Raw genomic sequence first — 24,871 nt, 5'->3', positions numbered from 1 at the left:
TATAATCTTGCTATTGATAAATTCCTTTAAAATTCCTTTTTTTAGTCTATATATGCACAGGAAGCTTTATTAATTGGTCCTTGAGGAATAGGTCACAATACTGTTGCACATTACAAATATCATAAAACTAAATTTTTCATAGTGCCAGAATTTCAGGATCTGTTCAGAAAGAAGTTGAACGATACAAAATGCACAATAACCAGGTTTGCATATCTATTTCTATTAAATCAGTCTCATACATTTTACCTAAATTACATTTGCATACACATACATTTAAGCCATGTTCACGATGCACTTCATGATGTTTATACTGATTAAGGAATCGAAGACACATTTTTGAAAATGATTACTAAACTAAAATGCAATAGATAACTTAATTTTATTTTTTAGTGTATTTAACTCGGTTAAGGGCATGTAAGGAATTTATGCGAATTTTTGCCCAATGATCGCACGAATCTCTTCCACCACTTTTTCTTGATTGTTTGTGATGTTTTTTCCAGCGACTTCCATTAGATCAGTGATCATCTCAGCGCTGTAAGCACCTTGAAACGTGCCATATTTGTTCCTCCAGGCCTCAATATCATCTGAAGAAACAATAACACACTAATATCAGAACACATGTTTTATTCAGGATATTGTAAGACTTTGTAAAAACTTGCCTCCACAGTTGACCACATTAAAGAGAGGGATGTGAATCACGGTTGGAGCGTTTTCGCCTTTGAATACATAGAAGTCCTTTGGTTTCTCTGAGTCCTCACTGGGAATGTTGACCTCAGGGAAAGGGATGTTTCGTTCCCTGCACGTCTCGGCAGCTTCCCTCACTGTCTGCAGAGGAAAAGCATCACAAGTGCTCTTATTTAATTAACATTTTACAGATTCTGAAACATGAGTGAAGCTGGAGAGAATTAAATGCGCGTATAATACCATGAAAGGATCCCCATCACTGAAATCCAGGGAAATGATGAGGTCAATGTTTCTCTCTTCTCTCAGCACTGAGAAATAGGGTGAGTTGAGCAACAGTCCAGCGTCTTCAAAGTCTCTCGTCTCACTTTCCAGAAGAGTGGAGTGCACTGCTGCTTCTACGGCAGAGACGTGTGTAACACTTGAGAAAATAGAAAATGCCGGGCATTCTGTTTGAGGAGCGACCACTCCCCGAGAAGTCAAGGACTTTCTGGAAATTAACATCAGAACCACCCTCTCTTGTGAAATTAGCATCACCATTCTCATGCAGTCGCAAGTCTCACCTAAGCATCATCCTAATTTACTTCTCTTTCCCTTGAACCCCCATTCCACCGTTCCTTCTCTCTCATGCTGTGGTCACCTGAAATTCACCCAAAAATCTGGCATGCAGTTGCAAATAAGGGGCTAGATAAAACATTATTGAGATAATTGCAGCGTTTGGAGCGGCATTATCTTAATGTACTAGCCATAGTATAACAACCTCTGGTTATTGTTTGGGCTTTAACCCTTTAGAACCGGCTGTGTCGTCGCCGACACATACCAGCAAGCTGTACTCATTTTGCCGTAACTCTTCAACCGTTTGCCTGACAGTAGACAACATGCGCTTTTTCGGCAATATACGGCTTATTGCGGTAATTTCATGCTTTCCGTCAGAAAATGGGTCATTAAAAGTTGTTATATGGGCAACTGTAGGAGGCTACATGGGTACTTTTTAATAATGGCAAGCGTGTGCAGTGGCATTGTTAAACTGCTTTAGCTCAAACGTGCTGTAACATGAGAATGAACCTCATTGGTTGGTGATAATCAAAACCAAAAGGATGTTTTAGTTTTTGGTAGAGTATACCCCCTCCTTGAACTGCCACCTTAACGTGGTGGAGGGGTTTGAGTACCCGAATGACCCTAGGAGCTATGTTGTCCGGGACTATATGCCCCTGGTAGGGTCTCCCAAGGCAAACAGGTCCTAGGTGACGGGTCAGACTAAGAGCGGTTCAAAAGCCCTTTATGAGAAAAATTATATCGAGGACCGTGACGTCGCCCGGTATGGCGCAGCCGGGGCCCCACCCTGGAGCCAGGCCTGGGGTTGGGGCTCGTATGCGAGCGCCTGGTGGCCGGGCCTCCCCCCACGGGGTCCGGCCGGGCTCAGCCCGAAGGAGCGACGTGGGGCCGCCTTCCCGTGGGCTCACCACCTGCAGGAGGGACCGTAAGGGGTCGGTGCTGAGAGGATCGGGCGGCAGTCGAAGGCAGGGACCTCGGCAACCTGATCCCTGGACACGGAAGCTAGCTCTAGGGATGTGGAACGTCACCTCGCTGGCGGGGAAGGAGCCTGAGATTGTGCGTGAGGTTGAGAGGTTCCGACTAGAGATACGCACGGCTTGGGCTCTGGAACCACACTCCTCGAGAGAGGATGGACTCTTCACTACTCTGGAGTTGCCCATGGTGAGAGGCGGCGGGCTGGTGTGGGTTTGCTTATAGCCCCCCAGCTCAGCCGCCATGTGTTGGAGTTCACCCCGGTGAACGAGAGGGTCGTTTCCCTGCGCCTACGGGTCGGGGATAGGTCTCTCACTGTCGTGTGTGCCTACGGGCCAAACGGCAGTGCAGAGTACCCGGCCTTCTTGGGGTCTCTGGGAGGGGTGCTGGAAAGTGCTCCAACTGGGGACTTCATCGTTCTACTGGGGGACTTCAATGCCCACGTGGGCAACGACAGTGACACCTGGAGGGGCGTGATTGGGAGGAACGGCCCCCCTGATCTGAACCCGAGTGGTGTTCAGTTATTGGACTTCTGTGCTAGTTACAGTTTGTCCATAACGAACACCATGTTCAAGCATAAGGGTGTCCATCAGTGCACGTGGCACCAGGACACCCTAGGCCGTAGGTCGATGATCGACTTTGTGGTCGTTTCATCTGACCTGCGGCCGTATGTCTTGGACACTCGGGTAAAGAGAGGGGCGGAGCTGTCAACTGATCACCACCTGGTGGTGAGTTGGATCCGATGGCGGGGGAGGAAGCTGGACAGACTCGGCAGACCCAAGCGTACTGTGAGGGTCTGCTGGGAACGTTTGGCCGAGTCTCCTGTCAGAGAGATCTTCAACTCCCACCTCCGGCGGAGCTTCGACCAGATCCCGAGGGAGGCTGGAGATATTGAGTCCGAGTGGACCATGTTCTCCACCTCCATTGTCGAAGCGGCCGCTCTGAGCTGTGGCCGTAAGGTCTCTGGTGCCTGTCGAGGCGGCAATCCCCGAACCCGGTGGTGGACACCGGAAGTAAGGGATGCCGTCAAGCTGAAGAAGGAGTCCTATCGGGCCTGGTTGGCTTGCGGGACTCCTGAGGCAGCTGACGGGTACCGGCAGGCCAAGCGAACTGCAGCCCGGGTGGTTGTGGAGGCAAAAACTCGGGCCTGGGAGGAGTTCGGTGAGGCCATGGAGAAGGACTATCGGCTGGCCTCGAAGAGATTCTGGCAAACCGTCCGGCGCCTCAGGAGAGGGAAGCAGTGCCCTACCAACGCTGTTTACAGTAGAGGTGGGGAGCTGTTGACCTCAACTGGGGATGTCGTTGGACGGTGGAAGGAATACTTCGAGGATCTCCTCAATCCCGCCGTCACGTCTTCCATTGAGGAAGCAGAGGCTGAGGGCTCAGAGGTGGACTCGTCCATCACTCGGGCACTCACCGAGGTAGTCAAGAAACTCCTCGGTGGCAAGGCACCGGGGGTGGATGAGATCCGCCCTGAGTACCTCAAGTCTCTGGATGTTGTGGGGCTGTCTTGGCTGACACGTCTCTGCAGCATCGCGTGGCGGTCGGGGACAGTGCCTCTGGGATGGCAGACCGGGTGGTGTTCCCTCTTTTTAAGAAGGGGGACCGGAGGGTGTGTTCCAACTATAGGGGGATCACACTTCTCAGCCTCCCTGGGAAAGTCTATGCCAGGGTACTGGAGAGGAGAATACGGCCGATAGTAGAACCTCGGATTCTGGAGGAACAGTGTGGTTTTCGTCCGGGCCGTGGAACACTGGATCAGCTCTATACCCTCTACAGGGTACTGGAGGGTTCATGGGAGTTCGAATTTCTAGGCACAGCCAGGGGCCGGAGGGTGTCAGGTTTGGTGACAACACGATTTCATCTCTGCTCTTTGCGGATGATGTTGTCGTGTTGGCCTCATCAAATCAGGACCTTCAGCATGCACTGGGACGGTTTGCAGCTGAGTGTGAAGCGGCTGGGATGAGAATCAGCACCTCCAAATCCGAGGCCATGGTCCTCAGTCGGAAAAGGGTGGCTTGCTCACTTCAGGTTGGTGGAGAGTTCCTGCCTCAAGTGGAGGAGTTTAAGTATCTTGGGGTTTTGTTCACGAGTGAGGGAAGGATGGAACGGGAGATTGACAGACGGATTAGTGCAGCTTCTGCAGTAATGCGGTCGATGTACCGGTCTGTCGTGGTGAAGAAAGAGCTGAGCCGCAAGGCGAAGCTCTCGATTTACCGGTCAATCTACGTTCCTACTCTCACCTATGGTCATGAGCTATGGTCCCACTGGGAGGAGACCCCGGGGAAGACCTAGGTCACGTTGGAGAGACTATGTCTCCCGGCTGGCCTGGGAACGCCTCGGTGTCCCCCCGGAAGAGCTGGAGGAAGTGTCCGGGGAGAGGGAAGTCTGGGCATCTCTGCTTAGACTGCTGCCCACGCGACCCGGCCCCGGATAAGCGGAGGAAGATGGATGGATGGATGGATAGAGTATACAGACTAGCTGTGTCCAATGTGAAGGCTGCATCCTCCGAAGGCCGCATTTGAAGGCCGATTGCGTCACAGCGGCGCGAGGCACAAGCTGTAAAGGCTCCACCCTCTTCTGGATAAGGGGGTGGGGATCGGCAGCTCATTTGCATTTAAAGACACAGGCACAAAAAACAGTCTGTTTTTCTTTCCACTCAAAAATGGGCATTTACAACATGGTATAATAAATGATCTGTGGGGTATTTTGAGCTGAAACTTCACAGACACATTGTGGGGACATCTGAGACTTATATGGCGGCAATGGCGCCAGCCGGGTGTGGCAGGTATAGCAGCAGCGCTCTTTGCTTATGCACTCCTCACAAATATTTTTTTCTATACAGATACTGGTCAAATTTTGAATGACTTTTATAGTTCTAATAACATTAAGCCTACATCAGTGGATACTGTAACAATCAAAGCCACCAAACATTTTGGACTTGGAAGATACGTCCTGGCTGCTACTTTCATTCACCCACATTTGTACAGCAAAGTAAGAAAGCACACCAAATCGGTACTAAAACCGCAGCAGAGCCTCGCGCTAATAATTACCATCTGCCTTCTGCTGTCCGGGGACATCCACCAATGCCCCGGTCCGACAACTGGTCCAACGTCAGATAGCCCCCATATCATCGCATCAAACCACAGCAAGAGCACCGCAGGAAACTTACAGGTACGTACTTTTACTCTACGTCACACGTCTGAGTTAAACACTCACCTCGCTTCTTCCATTTCTCCGGCGAGCGCGGCGGGACCAGTGATCGACGTGGATGTGGTCACCGGTTCAACGGATCCATCAAGGAGTAGCGGCGAGTTTACCGGCTGCGCCGCACTGCCCTCTCCACCGCGCGGGATGCCCCCGTCAATTGGTTACTTGGACGAGGACGCATCCCAGGATTGCCGTGGAGCGCTGTCTCACTGGAGTTTATCGTGTACACCAGAGGCCGCTATAGCGAGTAAACGGGTTTCGCATGTTGCTGTTACAAGATCCAGCTGGGCGAAACCTAGCAAGTCCATTTGCGGTTTTGCAGAAACAGCTGGGGCTACTGCCTCCGCGGTGAGGCGGCAGCTAGTTGTCCAAACTTCGAGCGAAGAAACGGATGTCGGCCCATACCATCTAATGTCTCCTGGTGCAACGGAGCTGAGGGGAACATCTGACACCGTTTGTCTCGCTACACCGGTGAGTTTTAACCCATCCAACGATCATATTCTTGAGAATCAAACATCCTGCGATGCTGCTATGACAGATGCGGAAAGTACACAAAGACGGTGTCCCGCAAGGGTCAAACCTTCAGATTGCGCGACAGTGAAGCAGAGACAGCTCAAGTTTTTCCAGACTGTAAATCATGCGCAAGTCATATGGAATCCGCAAACGAAACCCAAAGGAATACTAGGGGGACACCTCAACGTTAGAAGTATTTTACCAAAAATAGACCAAATACATAACCTATTAACTGACTCGAATTTGGACTTCTTGTGCGTTTCTGAAAGTTGGCTAAATCAATGTATTTCAACAAATCTAATTAATATACTAGGCTACAAGTGCTTTAGAAGAGATCGGGAACAAGGAAGGGGTGGGGGGGTGTTAATATACATTAGAGATCAATTTCAATGTGAAGAGGTTGCAATTAATGTAAAATTGGAGGGCCTTGCATTACGAATTACTCTGTCTACAACCATGAAATTTAACTTATGTGTTCTTTATAATCCACCTTCACACAGTGTGAACTTTTATAATGAATTTAAGAGTCTTCTTTCAAATATGGATTGCTCTGAAAGCATAATACTGGGCGACTTTAATATAAACTGGCTGGAAAAAAGTAGTAAAATTAAATTAAAAGTTCTAGTAGATAAATTTAAATATAAACAGCTCATAGACAAACCTACCAGAGTCACTAGAAGTAGTAAAACGCTGATTGATTTGATTCTTACAAATAGGCCTGAAAGAATAACAAAAATCTATAACCTCATTACTGGGCTCTCGGATCATAATATGACCTTAATTGTTAGGAAACTGGGTAAAAAACGATTGACTTATTATAACCAAGAAACAAAAATACAGAAAATAGGAATTCCAAAAGCAAAACAAAATAACTTTGAAGAAGAACTGAACCAAATAAACTGGGATAATGTTACGCAAGAGTCCAATGTGAACCAAAGTGCTAGTATCTTTGTCACTACACTGAGTAATACGATAAAAAAGTTTACTAAAACATGGACAAGTAAACCAAAAAAACATTCCCTCCCATGGTTTAATGGAGATATTTGGCACATTATGAAAAAACGTGACACTGCACGTAAAAAGTCTATGAAAACTAGAAACGGCACAGATCATCTAATTTATACTACACTTAGAAATCAAGTCATAAGCAATCTGCGTAAAGCCAAAACCAACTTTTTTACTAAAAAGATAGAAGAGGCTAATGGAAGTAGTTATAAATTGTGGCAACACATAAACTACTTAACCAACCCTGCAAAGAAAAAGCACACTATGATAGATTCCATCAAAGTGGATGGCACTCTTGTTAATAACAATGAGTCAATGGCAAATGTTTTTAATAATTTTTTTATAGACTCTGTACATGAACTAGCAAACAAATTTAAAAACAAGGTGACATGTGTTGAAGATGTTAATTTAGCTAACACAGGCCTTTTTAAAATCCAAGAAGTCTCTTCTGATAAAGTTAAAAAGATAATTACAAACATAAACAACTCCGCAGCAAAAGACATCCATAACTTAAGTATGATCTTGATTAAAAAACATCAGGACAGTCTGCTACAACCAATTACATATTTAGTTAATCTTTCAATTCGGTCAAGTACATTTCCACAGTGCTGGAAGCCCGCTGTAATAACACCAATCCACAAGTCAGGGAAAAAGGACACACCCAACAATTACAGGCCTATTGCAATTCTACCGGTTGTGTCTAAAATCCTGGAGAAGGTAATTGCAGAACAACTCATTGAACATCTTGAGTCAAACCAGCTGCTGCATCCTCAACAGTTTGGTTTTAGGCGCAAATACAGCACCGAAACAGCTAATTGTTACTTGCTAGAGAAGATCAAAGGGCCTCTAGACAAAGGGCAAGTAGTTGGTGCTGTATTTCTAGACCTAAAAAAGGCCTTTGATACTGTGGATCACAGCGTGCTAATTAACAAACTCCAGCTCTTCAAATTGTCACCTAGTTCTCTTACATGGTTACATTCATATTTAGAGGGAAGGCAACAGTGTGTTAAGGTTAATGGGGTGATGTCAGATCTCTGCCCTAACAACATGGGGGTTCCTCAAGGATCAGTACTGGGGCCATTGTTGTTCACAATGTACATCAATGACTTCCCAGATAGCTGCCAAGGTGCCAACTGCCAGCTGTATGCAGATGATACAGTCATCCATCTATCTGCTAAAACCCCAGCTATGGCAGCGCAGCAGTTGACACTTGCCCTAGTAGACATCTCTAAATGGTTTGAGTCATCTCACCTAACCTTAAACATGAAGAAAACTGTTGCTGTCTGTTTTTCAATTAAAACAAGACCTTCTGACAGCACCTTTGAAGTAAGCATAAACAATGAAATTATTCAAGAAGTAAAAGAGACCAGATATCTGGGAATTATTCTTGACAACAACCTTAAATTTCAAAGTCAAGTCAAAAATGTTTGTAAAAAGGTAAAATCCAACTTGAATTGTTTACGTTTTATCAGGAGGGATCTGTCTCAGCAGGCCGCCCTGTTATACATGCATGCAATGATTTTCTCACATCTGTCTTACTGCGTCACATCCTGGTCACAAACCTCTCCGTCCACACTCAAGCCGGCTGTTTCAGTGTACAAACAGGCAGTCAAGGTATTTGCCAGAAAACCTATGAGATCACATCACTGTGATATCATTCATAGACATAATCTTTTTACTTTTGAAAACTTTATACATTTTAGTACTCTGAAATTGGTTTTTAAATGTTTGAACAGTCATGTGTCGCCGCTGTTTTCTGCTCTCATTATTAGCCGTCAGGGCTCACTTAGACCCTCCACCAGAGCCTCAGTCAGTGGGGACTGTGTTCTTCCAAGATTTACAAAATCTTTTGGTCAGTCTAGTTTCTCTTTTAATGGATCGAGACTATGGAACTCTCTGCCCACTAACTTAAAATTGCAGACAGACATGATCAGCTTTAACAGAAGTCTGAAACAATGGCTGAAGTCAAGTCAAAGCTGCACACATGGTAATGCTTATTGAAATATATTTTGATGATGTGTATTGTTTACCCTCTTAAATATTGTACTGTTTTGCATTGTGTTTTATATACTGTATTTTGTTGTGTTTTGTGAAATGTGTAGCCTCCTATGGACAAGTGTTGCAAATTAGCAGTTTTGCTATAACACTAAAAAACAATGTATCTGGTTTGTCCAATGCAGTTGTTATGTCCATATCAAATAAATAAATTAAATAAATTAAATAAATATAATCTTGTAAAAAGGGGTGTAATAGGACCCCTTTAAACTTTTTAAATAGACTGCAGCAATTAGCATTTCGTCAGAACCTTTAGTAAATAACATGCAATTTTGTTTAGTTTGTTCAGAATCGTGGGAGAATTGTGATCTCTATTTGGAACAAAAAATTTTTTGATTCTCAATTGATCCAGAATCGTGCAGCTCCACTATGCTGTAACTTTAAAACAAGACCAATCTTACATATATATTCCAAAGCATTCTTGAATTACAACCATTTAAGTTCAAGATGTGCATTTTCATGTCCATGCATGTCATGTCTAAGGGTGAGGGGGGTGACACTTAAAGGGTTAAAGATGATTATTATTCCCTTATTATTAATAGACTTTATATTTTAATCAGTAAATGTTCTATTGCATGAAATTCAAATCTACTTTGCATATTATATCATTATTTATTTGTGGATTAAATGTTCATTTAGTTCCTTAAATGTTCAAGATTCTTTTCTTTTTATTTCATCTTTTTTAAATGTCAGTGGGTGTTTAAAAAGTATCTTAGCAGTTTGCAGATCTGTTCTTACCTGGCATGTGGTGTAGGAAGTTATAATTCCTGCCCCAGATCCAATTAGTGATGCATTCAATAATGCTCCCTAAAGCATCTGTAAAACAAAATGCATAAATATTTTTTTTTTTTAATCTTCGGTTCTTAGGCTCAGTCTTAAAGCTACATTATATGTGGCTTTTGGCCCTCTAGCGGCTAAAGCATAAAACTACAAGTTACTTGCGGAGGAACATCGTTTTGATGATCATGTGAGTTGTGCTTCGGCTCCTGCGCGGATGAATCTGATCAGTGCGAATGTCACAAGTAATGACAACTCCCCCATTAATGAAAGAAAGACGGATAAATAATGTCTTATGAGCAGGTAACTATATATTAAACTGTTGTTTTGACTGGACTTGGAATCACTTGTTTTAAAATAACGTTACAAAAGTTTAGCAGTGCTGACATAACGATTGCTATTCATATCAGAACACAGAGGAAACTAGTTACCAGCATAAACATCGTTTTGTGGACTTAGCCAATGCAGTAAATATGCTGCTTTGCTATAACTATGTTGATTTTTGTTTTATTACGGGTTCTGGCGCTTCCATTTAGGTTCAAGGTTCATTTGCCGTGCATCTATTACTCTTCAACTGCTAAAGTACCCTGAACTTCTTTCATTTAGCTATTTATGGATATGACATTAGCGACGGAAATATGCAGTTTCACGCAAAATCCTACAGCTCTCAAATATGAATGGCAAATAGCAATAGATTAGCGCTATATGCCATTTACACTAAGTGAAATTCTATTTACAATAGCAAAATAATATAAAAATAGCAGTTTTTTTGTGTAAATAGTAGTTAGATGCTATTTATACTTATAAATAGTGGCATAAACTATTTGCACCTCAGTGTTGTACATTGGTATAATCACAAAGAGTGCAAATTATATTATATTTAATAAAATTATTATGGATGCCGCTTTATTGGGACAATAAAGCCCTCTGCCCTCCCTACAACTACCCCTAACCCTAACCAATAAATACTTTATTATTAAACACGTTAAACACTTTATTTCCACTTTTCGAATATTTTCTTCATTTTTATTGAAAATAAACGCCTTTCAGGGGAAAAAGGGAGAAGTGTGCGCGAGTTAGTGTAAATGGCCTCTGCCAACGAGGGGGGACTTAGTGATTTGAGGTAAGGCAAAAAACACAGTTTGGAAGATGGATTTTCAATGTACTCGCTCATTATTTAAATTTTGTTAATTTAGCATAAAAACAGTTGCATAGTGTAGTTTTGAGTTCTTATCAAGATCAATGCTGGCTGTATACTTTACTTCTTGTCAACAAGTTTCATTGCAGGATCTTCAGACCAGAACATGTTTACTAGAACTATGCAACAGGTTTTCAAAAGAACTAGAGAATAAAAAGTTATTTGAATATTAGACACACTGATGGACTTGCAAAAATATTTAGGCCTAAATGTAATTGAATTGCATATTAAATTAGCATCCATTTGATCTTACACAGTTTTAATACAAACTATCAAGCTTAATGTGATGCATAATTGTTCATAAATGCATAACTGCATACATACAGTAAGTGAACAAATTTCTGTGTTTTTTAATTCACAGCAACCAAGTTTATATATTGATAAATCTCATACATAGATTTTCACATGCACATTTTTATGCTGATTCTAAGCAATTTGAATCAAGGCTTTTTGAAAATATCATTTATATCAATTGAAACATGAAAATATGATTTATATTATGATTTCAATCAAATCATTAATAATAAACTAGGCCATGATTTTATTTTATTTTTTATTTTTTATTTTTTTTGAGTGCAGAAATCTGTCCTGTATTATTTATGTATGACTGACAAATATGCATCACATTACGTTTATTAGTTTATGTTAAAACAATGGATGGAAATTTTATATGAAACTCAAACACATACATCTTAAAGTGTAGATCAGCATCCTCACGACTCTAGAAAAGTGGTGTGGAGAATGAAGGGATGATATTAGAAACAGTTTAACCTACCATATGGCCAGATATTAATCCGTTCACTCAGATTGTTGATTACGTCCATGGTGTGACGCTTCACATTCAGTTTTTCTGCTTCTTTTTCATCAATACTCAGAGTGCTCTCTAGAGAGGGTTCTGTAGAAAGACGGGACATGTATGTTAGTGAGTTCTTACTGTAGTTTGTGTATCTACAAGTACAATCTATTTATAATGAATACATTTTTAGACAAAAATGGGTTGATATTTTTGCATGTTATCTTGCACCTTTCTTCTGTTTCATGGTTTGATTTTCATAATTGTTTTTAAATTGTGCCAAAAAGCTGTTAAATAGACTGTAATACATTAATGTTTTATCATTAACAGATGCTTTAACAACATGACGTACAAATGACAATTTTTTAATTTGTACTGTAGACAGCATTTCATATTTAAACCAAATTATTTGGTTTTCTTCTCAAATCTGTGTCAATAAAGGCCCGTTCACACCAAGGACGATAACTATAACGATAACTATTTTAGCGTTCACATAGACCACACCAGCGGATGATATCGTTCTGTTTATTAAGAACACGCTGCAGTTTTGTCGTGTGCAGGATGGATTCTGATTGGCTGTCAGTGTTGCTGGAAAAAATCATTCTGAAAGTGATTCCAATGCCATGATATTTTTCCTCTTTGCCGATGTCATTATAGTTGTGGTGTGGACTATGATGTTCTTTTATATTTAGAACGATTTTAAGAACTGTATCTTTATCGTTATGGTTATCGTTCCTGGTGTGGACGGGACTTGCTGATCACTGTTGTAAAAGTTTTATTGTAAAATTATAGCATATCAACAGTAGCCTGGCTAACGTCAGACCAAGTCTCATTGAGACTTGGTCTGGGAACTACGTGCGCATTTTCTCGTATTTGAGGCGTGGTTTACGAATGCCCAGAGCCGTTTATTGGGCGCTATGAATGTCTATCAAATGCGCCTGTATGTAGCTCATAGCCAATCGCTTCAATTATACCAGATGACGTATGTAGAGTGAGAGAAATTCGACGAGGAAAAAGACGATGGGTCAAAGATTTATTTGTACACGATGGCGTTTAGCGAATATTACCGTTTGTGCAAGATAAACATGAGGGTAGAAGGTAACGTCGAGTCTGATATAAACAAACTGCTTCGGTGTCGTCATCATCTTGCTGCTCCCTCCCCGTTCTGTGATTGGTTCCCTTTTTCAGGGGAAAAATTGTCCCATGGTGTCCAGACTGCCATAGCAGCGTGAATAGAATCGCGCTGCGAGCAAGGCAGTATGGGGAAACCCAGGCTATATCAACAGACTGTTGATATGCTATAATTTTACAATAAAACTTTTACGACAAACATGTCTTCTAATATCTTCAATTGTTGCGTATACCGAGCTGCAGCGGACATTCTTGTTAAAAAAACGCAACTTGATCCTACAGAATTAGTCAATTACAGGCCGATCTCGAATCTACCTTTTCTGTCAAAGATATTAGAAAAGGCAGTATCTTCACAACTGTGTTCCTTTCTTGAAAGAAATGATATCTGCGAGGATTTCCAGTCCGGATTTAGACCGTACCATAGTCCTGAGACAGCTCTCGTTAGAGTCACAAATGATTTGCTCTTATCATCCGATCGTGGTTGTGTCTCGCTATTAGTGTTACTCGATCTTAGTGCTGCATTTGACACCATTGACCACAACGTTCTTTTAAATAGATTAGAACATTATGTTGGCATTACGGGAAATGCACTAGCATGGTTTAAATCATACTTATCTGACCATTATCAGTTTGTAGCAGTAAATGATGAGATGTCTCATCGATCACAAGTTCAGTATGGCGTACCACAAGGCTCAGTACTAGGACCGCTGCTGTTCACTCTGTACATGGTACCATTAGGAGATATCATTAGGAAACATGGAAATAGCTTCCACTGTTATGCCGACGATACTCAGCTCTATATTTCTTCAAAACCTAACGAAACTTATCAATTCACAAAATTAACGGAATGCATAACGGATATAAAAAATTGGATGACTCGTAATTTCCTACTTCTAAATTCTGAAAAAACAGAGTTTCTAATTATTGGACAAAAAACTTCCTCACGTAATAACCTAGAATACTGTCTAACACTTGATGGCTGCTCTGTTAAGTCTTCGTCGTCGGTTAGGAACCTGGGTGTGCTCTTTGATACCAATCTTTCATTTGAAAGTCATGTGTCTAGTATCTGTAAAACTGCATTTTTCCATCTTAAAAATATATCTAAATTACGCCATATGCTCTCATTGACAAATGCGGAACAATTAGTTCATGCGTTCATGACCTCAAGGCTAGATTATTGTAATGCCCTACTGGGTGGTTGCCCTGCACGCTTAATAAACAAACTACAGCTGGTCCAAAACGCAGCAGCTCGAGTTCTTACCAGAACCAAGAAGTATGACCATATTAGCCCAGCTCTGTCAACACTGCATTGGCTCCCTATTAAACATCGCATAAATTTTAAAATATTGCTGATCACTTACAAAGCACTAAATGGTTTAGCTCCGCAGTACTTGAGCGAGCTCTTAACGCATTATAGTCCGTCACGTCTATTGCGATCTCAAAATTCCGGCCAGTTACTAATACCTAGAATATCAAAATCGACTGCTGGCGGTAGATCCTTTTCCTATTTAGCACCAAAACTCTGGAACAGTCTTCCTACCATTGTCCGGGAAGCAGACACACTCTGTCAGTTCAAAGCTAGACTAAAAACACATCTCTTTGACCTAGCATTCACATAATACATTATAGACTTCTATAATTTAATGTTAGGCTGCATAGATTAGGTCAGCCGGAACCGGGAACACTTCCCATAACTCCTGATGTACTCGTTACATCATGAGAAGAATGGCATCTCAGAAGAATGGTTTTCCTGCAGCCTGCCGGATCCAGGCCGTATCCAGACCTGACGAAGGACCTTCGCCTGGACCGATGACAACACAGTGCTGAAGTGCCAACTAGTCTCTCCCTATGGAGGATCCCTCTACCACTATACAGATAAGGCTTTGTCGGGAAAATTTGTTTCGCGTTCCTACCCCAAAGCAACAAAATAAAATAAAATTCTTTATCAAAATTTATACGGAAAGACAAGTACTTTGTTTAGGCTTGGCTTGTAGGGAATTCCAAACCTGCGTATTTTCAAATGCACATAACTATAGAACCCATTCTAAATGCGCATGTGAACGCCATCAGCGTTTCTCACAGGTTCGCGTTTAAAGTCTGTGTAGAGAGAACGGTGTCGTCTTAGCGGCCCTAATTTAATAACAAATGATCGTTGCGACGGAAGCAAATCAATCAAAACTAACTTTAGATGGAAAATAACTTAACTCTGCTATAAAGCCAAAACAATCTCTGTTACCTTAAATTATACGCTTATCTCTGTGAAGCTGCTTTGAAACAATCTACGTTGTTAAAAGCGCTATATAAATGAAGATGACTTGACTTGACTTGACATATTTGTAAACGACAAATGGGCTGACATTTTTGACACACCCACCAAACAATAGAAAACGTATCCAGAGCCCATCTATGGAGAGCCTGGCCACTCCCTATTAAGTCCTATTTTACTGAATTTTGGTTGTAGTTCCACCAGAGCTCCACTGGGGGCGATCGCCCATGGGTGCAAAATGAATGGGAGTCTATGGGGCTAGATGGCTAAATTTGTCTCTTTCATCCGATTGCCGTTGAGAAATCTCAGATTTGATTGTAGGTTTTGCAAGTTCAACATGGGTTATAGGTCGAAAGTTGAATGAACGAGTACTTGTCCTTTCGATTTCTTACAGGTTGAGTTGTTGTTGCCCATAACACGCTAGCATTCTGCTAATGAACGCTGATTGGTCAGTGAAGGACTGATTATGACCAGAGATACCGCTTGATGGCATCGTGGCATCCGAAGCGGGACCAGAAACAAACAAAACAAAAACTCTTCTAGCACGTGTGTTTACCTGTGTCAGCTGTGTTGTCGATGCCTCGAGAGAAAAGAAAGTGCAGAGCGCGAAAGCACCAGAGTGACTGAAGGATTGCCGTAAAGCAGTATCTCTGGTCGTACGATGTGTATGACGTTATTGACACTTTAAAAGACTTTTTAAAGCAAATAAGTGACTCTAAAAAATCTAACACCCAGCAATGTGTGATTTCTTTGCATCTCCTTTCGAATACAACATTCAAATTACTAGACAAAAAATTATATCCTGAGAAAAGTGGATTTTGAGGGCTATAGCGTCATAGACCTCCATTCATCCTGCACTCGTCCTGTGAGCGCCCTCATGTGGAGCCAGAGTTGAACTGCAACCAGTTCAGAAGCCGGAAGTTTACTGAGAGTGGAAGTTCTCCCCTTATTAGACATTCTCTGACGTATCTCAAACCCCGTTGCACACCGTTTCCAGGAAACATGTCGTTCAACCCGGAAACCGTAGCAAAACGTTGCGCACCGGTTTGAGCTTTAACTTGCCCCAGATCTCAACCAGAGAATGTCTAATATGGCGAGAAGTTTCACTCTCACTACACTTCCGGCTTCTGAACTGGTTGCAGTTCCACTCTGATTCCATATGAGGGCGCTCACAGGACGAGTGCAGAATGAATGGAGGTCAATGGCGGTATACCCCTCAAAATCCACTTTTCTCAGGATATAATTTTTTGTCTAGTAATTTGAATGTTGTATTCGAAAGGAGATGCAAAGAAATGACACATTGCTGGGTGTTAGATTTTTTAGAGTCACTTATTTGCTTTAAAAAAGTCTTTCAAAATGTCAATGACGTCAGAATGCTGACGTCATTAGCAGAATGCTAGCGTGTTATGGGCAACAACAACTCAACCTGTAAGAAATCAAAACGACATAAGTACTCGTTCATTCAACTTTCGACCTAAAACCCATGTTGAACTTGCAAAACCTACAATCAAATCTGAGATTTCTCAACGGCAATCGGGTGAAAGAGACAAATTTAGCCGTCTAGCCCCATTGACTCCCATTCATTTTGCACTCATGGCGAGCGCCCCCCAGTGGAACTCTGGTGGTACTACAACCACAATTCGGTACAATAGGGCTTAATAGGGAGTGGACAGGCTCTCCGTAGACGGGCTCTGTCTCAACTTTGTTGCGTTGCTGGACACGCCCCATCCGGGCACCAACGATCACTCGTGTCACCGGAAATCGTCCATTCTTCATTGAAATGAATGGTATCGTGTCGCTTTGTCGATTGTAGTGTCAACGCAGCTTAATTCGTGACTGGTGTTTTGTTTTGCTCTATCCTCTGCGCTTCCGCGTTCATCAATACGTCATGCGTCGGGTCAGATGTCACTCTTCCACCAGAACTAGACTCACATACGTCCATTACCAGAAGCCAGTGATTAGTTTATAAAGTTATAAATATGGATTTTTTTCACACAAAAACGCTTAGCTTCAGAAGGCCTTTATTAACCCCCTGGAGCAACTTTTATGGCCTTCAAAATCGAAAGTTCTATGTACTCCCATTATTAAGCTTGGAGGATATTATAAAGATCGAGGATATTTTTTAATATAACTCAGATTGTGTTTGGCTGAAAGAAGAAAGTCATATACATCTAGGATGTCTTGAGGATGGGTCAATTATGGGGTAATTTTCATTCAGTCTTTTTAACAGCGGGTTCTCACTGGGAAGACTTATTGAACATAAAAGCTGCCGTGGACACGTGGTGTATTTAATGAAGTCATGAACACAAGGCTGTGATGGACATACACAGACCATTCAATGGTTTGTCACCATTCAGTGTTGTTCTGATGGGTGGTTCATCAAGAGCAGAAGGATTATTACCATTAAAAACAGAGAGATTCATATCCAAGAGATCCATTAGCTCCCGGTAGCATTCGTCTGTATCTGGAGAGTATGGATCTGGTTGACTCCACGCTTCGAGTCCTGTTGCTTCCTCGCTGCTCTCTTGCTGTTCTAAATATATATAATTTACATTTTCAGCATCATTATTCCAGTCTTCAGTGTCACATTAACCTTCAGAAATCATTCTATTATGTTGATTTGCTGCTCAAGAAACATTTGAAACAGCTGTGCTGTAAGTTTGGCGTAAGATAAAAAAAGGATACTTTTATAATAATTTTTATGATACTTTTAAAGGATTTACTTTTCTATTGATCAAAGAATCCTGAAAAATAAAATGTATCATGTTTTTCCCCCAGAAATATGAAGCAACACAACTGTTTTCAACATTGATAATAATCAGAAATGTTATTTTAAATTCTAATAATATTTCACAGTATTACTGTTTTTGCTGTCGAATAAATGCAGCTTTGTTGAGCAGAAGAGACTTCTTTAAAAACATCAAATCAGGGCTGTTAAATATTTAAGTAGATAAAGCCTAAGACATGTTTTACCCTTCTTCATTTCCTCAAGTACTTTTTCTTTTTGTTGAAAGAAATCTGAAAAACAAATCAAACAAACAAAAATCAAATGGATGGTAATGATTTTAACCATTTAAATTAAAGCTGAATTCAGTCCTCAGAATAATTGCAGCTGCACCTTTTATCTTTTGCCAGAGGACTTTCTTAATCTCGTCTTCATCAGCTAAAGCGCTGCCGCATAGAGCTGCAGAAAACACACAATATCAGTAAACATAAAGTTTACAGTACGTTAATAATGCAGGCTTGACGAAACAGATTGAGATTAAGGTCAATGAGACAAGAGTTTGTTACCTTGCAGGTACAGCATGTCAAATTCATCCTGCTTATTTTTCTTAGAGCCGTTGTGAAACTGACTGCCAAAGTTGGAGGCGTCCACAAACGCTCCAGTGAGAGAATAACCTGCTTCATGTGGAGTGATCTCGAACCAGGGGTCTGCAGACAGAAACACGTCCATATAACAGCTGACACAAACACATCAACTCTCTGTCTTTCTTTCACACAAACACACAGACCTCCTTCATTTAACTGTTTGCCTTGCTTGTCGATCACTGTGTAGATGGGAAGCGGGTCTTTACTCTGCTGGTTCCACTGCTCTGTGAGAGTGTGTTCATCGATCTATAGAGAACGCAGTTTTTGCCGGGGACAAATACATCCCATTAAAACTCGCACAACATTTTCTCAGCAATAAATATCTATTTATAAACATCTGCAGAACAAAACCGAAAACCGAAAACCAGTCAGTATCTGGTGTGATCACCATTTGCCTCACGCAGTGCAACACTTCGCATAGAGTTGATCAGGTTGTTGATTGTGGCCTGTGGAATGTTGGTCCACTCCTCTTCAATGGCTGTGCGAAGTTGCTGGATATTGGCAGGACCTGGAACATGCTGTCGTATACGCCGATCCAGAGCAGATCCTTGCAACGTGGGGCCGTACATTATCATGCTGCAACATGAGGTGATGGTCGTGGATGTATGGCACAACAATGGGCCTCAGGATCTCGTCACGGTATCTCTGTGCATTCAAAATGCCATCAATAAAATGCACCTGTGTTCGTTGTCCATAACATACGCCTGCTCATATCATAATCCCACCGCCACCATGGGCCACTCGATCCACAACGTTGACATCAGCAAACCGCTCACCCACACAACGCCATACACGCTGTCTGCCATCTGCCCTGTACAGTGAAAACCGGGATTCATCCGTGAAGAGAACACCTCTCCAAAGTGCCAGACGCCATCGAATGTGAGCATTTGCCCACTGCATTTACGACGACGAACTGCAGTCAGGTCGAGACCCCGATGAGGACGACGAGCATGCAGATGAGCTTCCCTGAGACGGTTTCTGACAGTTTGTGCAGAAATTCTTTGGTTATGCAAACCGATTGTTGCAGCAGCTGTCCGGGTGGCTGGTCTCAGACGATCTTGGAGGTGAAGATGCTGGATGTGGAGGTCCTGGGCTGGTGTGGTTACACGTGGTCTGCGGTTGTGAGGCCGGTTGGATGTACTGCCAAATTCTCTGAAACGCCTTTGGAGACGGCTTATGGTAGACAAATGAACATTCAATTCTTGGGAAACATCTCTGGTGGACATTCCTGCGGTCAGCATGTCAATTGCACGCTCCCTCAAAGCTTGCGACATCTGTGGCATTGTGCTGTGTGATAAAACTGCACATTTTAAAGTGGCCTTTTATTGTGGACAGCCTAAGGCACACCTGTGCAATAATCATGCTGTCTAATCAGCATCTTGATATGCCACACCTGTGAGGTGCATTGATTATCTCGGCAAAGGAGAAGTGCTCACTAACACAGATTTGTGAACAATATTTGAGAGAAATAGGCCTTTTGTGTACATAGAAAAAGTCTTAGATCTTTGAGTTTAGCTCATGGAAAAATGGGGGCAAAAACAAAAGTGTTGCGCTTCTAATTTTGTTCAGTGTAGAAAACATTGTAATGTTTAATCAAAAACTAGATCTTCCGATAGTAACGACAGACGCACTGCTTTAAAGTTGTATGTGTATTGTTAAAAGCACAAAATTTGGACTTAATATGGTATACAATATTATTATTGTAGGCTACATTTGTTAATTAGTCACACAATTCTTATTTCAATGGGTTTAATATTCATATCATGTAGGCTAATTTTCACACCTAGGCTATATACAGTATGTATTCATTTTGTGTTATATATTATTAACATATTAATGCTATAACTTGTCTTCTCTGTGTAGTGGTCACAAACCAATTCACACCGCACAGACAAACATTCACAAACTAGTTAGATTTTTATGAAAAATAACTCTGCCCCAACAATGAGATAATTTTTCATTTTAAAAAAAATTGCTCTGTTTTTCTGAATTAATGACTTAATTATCTCAGAATTCTGAGATAATTAAGTCGTTAATTCAGAAAAACAGAACAAAATATTTTTTTTATGAAAAATTATCTCATAATTCTGAGATAATTAAGTCATTAATTCAGAAAAACAGAGCAAATATTTTTATTTCAAGAAAACATTATCTCATAATTTTGAGATAATTAAGTCATTAATTCAGAAAAACAGAGCAAAAAAATTTTTTCATGAAAAATTATCTCGTAATTCTGAGATAATTAACTCATTAATTCAGAAAAACTGAGTAGATTTTTTTTTTCTCAAGTGAATGCAATACGCTTCCGTACTTAATAGACAATGTCTATTTGTTATTTATTAATTAATTAATTATTTTTAAGCAGTAAGATGATTATGCAAATGTTTTGCATCTTCAATGTCTGTCAGGCTTATAAATCCACAAAGACTGCATTATTGCTTGCTTTGGAGTTGTCGCTCCTCATAGTCCTCATGCCACACTATACATAATTTTCTAGATCTGTCCCTGGTCATGAATTGGATAGTTACAAACCTCTTTCACAAATGTTGTGACGACCATCACTGCCCAGATGTCAGTCAAGCTGAAGAAGTCTTTCCCATAGTAATATTTCTTCAGTTTGGCTAATGAATCTTCCCAGCTGACTGCAGGACCGCTGAGTCTCTGGACGATCTTGTCTTTCACAGCCTCTAGTTTGGTGGACCAGTCTGGTTCCTGATATAAGGAGGCCATGCACCTTCAGAGGAACAACATACTGCTGTCATTTATGACATTCAACCCATCTGTGTGTGTGTTTGTTGTTTCTCAGGGTTCATACCAGGTGGATCCAGAGACTCCGCTCAGATAAAGGATGGAGTCCAGAAGACTGGTTTTCTGGAGCTGAACCAGGGATCCCAGCAAACCCACCATGGCTCTTTCTCCTCCTCCAGAACCCAGTAATGCAATGTTTGGCACTTCATCCTGAAACACACACACACAACTCAAAGCATTATATCCACCTTATATTTTTAATGTAAAGAATTTTAGGTAACGTTCTGGGAAGGTTGTCTTAAAGTTCTGAACAAATATTCTTCAAGTAACGTTAATAGGATGTTCATTCAATGTTATCTGGTCTTTAAAAATGCTCTCAAAATGATATCCATCCATTGTTCATGGAGCTTTCTTTTTTCTAAAAATGTTTGTTTGGACGTTTGTCTAACATTTTTAAATCAATGTTCAGAAAACATTCAAAAGTAACTTTTCAATAATGTTGGCAAAATGTAATACAGTAGTCAACATCTGAAGTGGATCAAAACCTTTCATCAAAGTTATTTTGAACAATACCCGTTCTTGTCTTAGGACAACTTTGATTAACTTTTTTGATCCACTTCAAATGTTGACTACTGTATTTCGCATAACCAAGATAAAATGTTTTTAACATTCGTTTTAACGTTTTAAACATTCAGAGAACATTCAGAAATAAAGTTTTTATAACTTAATGGGAACGTTAGCAAAACATTCTCAGAACATATTTTTGTTTGCTGGGAGTGGCAAAAAGTGTAGACCAAATATTTTTTGGTCCTGAGACTTCCACAGAAGATATATGTGCATTTTTTAATATTTAGCATTGAAGTGTAGTTGAAAACTTAATACGTTTCGTCGTTATCTGAGTGTGCGAAAGTGATGATGAACTAACATCACCTTGTACTATTAATCAGTGCTATTAATGATGATGCATCAATGTTGACTTAGCATTATTTCAATGGGTGCTTGCTATTAATGGCATAGTTCAAGAGAGTGAAATTGATGTGACATCTGATGTTCATTGGCACCATTCGCAGGTCATCTCATATATATAAAGTATACAATAAGAAGCTTTACCTCACCGCACTCTATCTGAAGCTTCGTCAGGCTTTGTAGAACAGAGTTTCTCCTTCTGGCTACAAACTCCTCCTCGTTCTTATTCAGAGAGGGTTCGATTCGCACCTTACCGCTGCAGCGACAGACAGAACAGTCCTGAATTTAACTTATTTGATATATTTTGATATTGAATATTCTAGATTTCAATGCATTTAAGTCTGCAGTTTATTGTGAACAGTTATATAACTGTTACACTTGTCTTAATGCTTCCATGAATCTGAGCAGGATTACATACCTTTCCTGGGGTTTGGATGCACTCATCTATAAAACAGTAGAGTCCACATGCAAGTCAACACCCAATGCAAATCAGGTTTATTGGCAAAACTTACAGACTTTCAGCTGTTTGCAATGAACAAATCAAACAAAAGTAATTGAAATAGCTCAACGCAACAAATGTTTCAAGTGGTTTCCCCAAATTCAACTGAAAATGCAACTTTTAATGAGTTCTGCAGTTCAAAATGATTCAACCCCTTCATGGCAAGCATCTTTAGTACTTAGCAGAACACCCTTTTGCTGTTATGAGCTGCTGCAGACGAGATGTATAACCGGACACAACTTCTGGCAGCGTTTCTGAGGAATCTGAGCCCGTTCCTCATGAGCAATGACCCCCAGTTCAGTGATATTCTTGGGTTTGCTGTTGCAACCGCCTTCTTCAAATCCCACCAGAGATTTCCTATGGGGTTCAATTCAGGTGATGGTGATGCCACTGTATCTTCCAGGCCTTCTTCTGCAACCAAGCCTTGGTGGAAATTGAGGAATGCTTGGGATCATAGTCCTGTTGGAAGGTCCAAGCTTCAGATTCCTCACTGACGGCATGATGTTTTCTCCTAGGGTTTTCTGATACTTCAATAAATCCATCTTGCTTCCACACACTGCAGGTATCCCTAGTATTGTTATAGTATTGACCTTAGTATTGTTGCTGACCCTGTCCATCCCTTTATGACCACAGCGTATCATCTTATGGTGGATACTTCCAGCAGGATAACACGCGTCACAAAGCTCAAATCATCTTATGACAGTGAGTTCACTAAACTCAACCGGCCTCTAGTCACCAGATCTCAATCTAGTAGAGCAACTTTGGGATGTGGAGGAACAGAAGATTCACATCATGGATGTTCAGATCCGACAAATCTGCAGCAACTGTGTGATGCTATCATGACAATATGGACCAAAATCTCGGAGAAATGTTTCCAGCACCTTGTTGAATCTGTGTCACGAATAATTAAGGCAGTTCTGAAGGCAAAAGGGTCCAACCCGGAACTAGCAACTTGTACCTAATAAAGTGGCCGTTGAGTATGTATATATACACATACAAATAGCAAATCGGCATAGAGATAAATGGAGATAAATATAGTGTCATAGTAACTAGAAACCTATCGTCCAACAGGAAAATGTGAATAAAGTATGTGTCAAAAGATAAACAATTGAATATTTAAATAACATGATAAACACCAACTATAATTAAGGTCACTTTAAAATAAAATATAAGATGGCCATAAAACAGTTGATTACTTACATCCTTATAGTTTTTACTCAAATAGAGTCAGATAAATAAATAAAATGTATGGATCAAAATAGTAGCACACTGAAATACAATTATTAATAGTATATTTAAATAAAATTACACCGATTTTGATGTATAGAAGATAGAAAACTTGTCACTGAACCAAAATCACCAAAATCATTTTTCACCATGATTGTATATTTATGCAGTTTTGATAATGTTTAAATTGGGTTTTAAAGCAAATGGCTGAAAAATGCTGGATCCGTTCATACTATGATTGTCACATGTAATCTATGATGATGCCATGAAACCTTAGCCTTGCTATTGCTGAAAATACTTTATTTCCTAAAGCTTTAAAAATATATACTTACTATTCCTGTAAATCCGAGTCTTCACCAACAATACCGTATCAACACAGCTGCTGTTATCTTGACATGCGAAAAGAAGATGCTCTTTATATGCCTCTGAGAATGCATTGCAAGTCCAGACATAATCATAAGGGCGAGGTTGTAAATTACACAATCATTCACTGTAGTTAATTATGCAACCTCGCGTACCTTTTAGTTTAGTTTTTGTGGCAGGTTGATCTGATTGAACATGTTTATTAAAGGCTCTTTTAACTGAGAAAAGGCGAAAGTCTTCAGACACATTACCAGTAAAACATGTGATAAATTATTGCATATGGATGTAATAATAATGCAATTTAATTTATAATTGATTCTTTAAGAAACATCAACATTATCTGGGATAACCTACTAAATGATGAGATGGCAGATATATAAATAAAGCGCTTAACATAATTTTGCGCATTGCTTTCATAAAATAGGCTCACCTGCAGTGCTTGCCTTAATGCAAAGTGTATAAATTTGAATATGAATATCAATAATGTGTATGCACATCAATAATAACCTTATTTTAATATTATCTTTATACATTGTCATGTTA

The 24,871-nt window shown here is 40.8% G+C and overlaps 1 protein-coding gene across 1 annotated transcript; it reads right to left on the bottom strand.

Annotated features, from left to right (window-relative positions):
• Window positions 1-42: 42 nt before the first annotated feature.
• Window positions 43-24,386, bottom strand: pla2g4cl1 (phospholipase A2, group IVC (cytosolic, calcium-independent), like 1). The gene is made up of 15 exons (XM_084413853.1): window positions 24,298-24,386; window positions 22,658-22,683; window positions 22,384-22,495; window positions 21,341-21,483; window positions 21,058-21,259; window positions 18,669-18,771; window positions 18,448-18,588; window positions 18,275-18,340; window positions 18,130-18,174; window positions 17,558-17,689; window positions 11,742-11,861; window positions 9,730-9,807; window positions 925-1,079; window positions 660-825; window positions 43-584 (listed from the first exon to the last, which is right to left on the bottom strand). Exons 2-15 carry the CDS (start codon window positions 22,681-22,683, stop codon window positions 424-426), a joined length of 1,650 nt encoding a protein of 549 aa, XP_084269979.1. The 5' UTR covers window positions 24,298-24,386; the 3' UTR covers window positions 43-423.
• Between the last annotated feature and the right edge of the window lie 485 nt (window positions 24,387-24,871).

This window comes from Rutilus rutilus (genome assembly GCF_951802725.1).
Source record: "Rutilus rutilus genome assembly, chromosome: 7".
In the NCBI taxonomy this organism is placed as follows: Eukaryota; Metazoa; Chordata; class Actinopteri; order Cypriniformes; family Leuciscidae; genus Rutilus; species Rutilus rutilus.
Note: the sequence above shows the minus strand (reverse complement) of the source record. Positions and strands in the feature narration are given on the sequence as shown.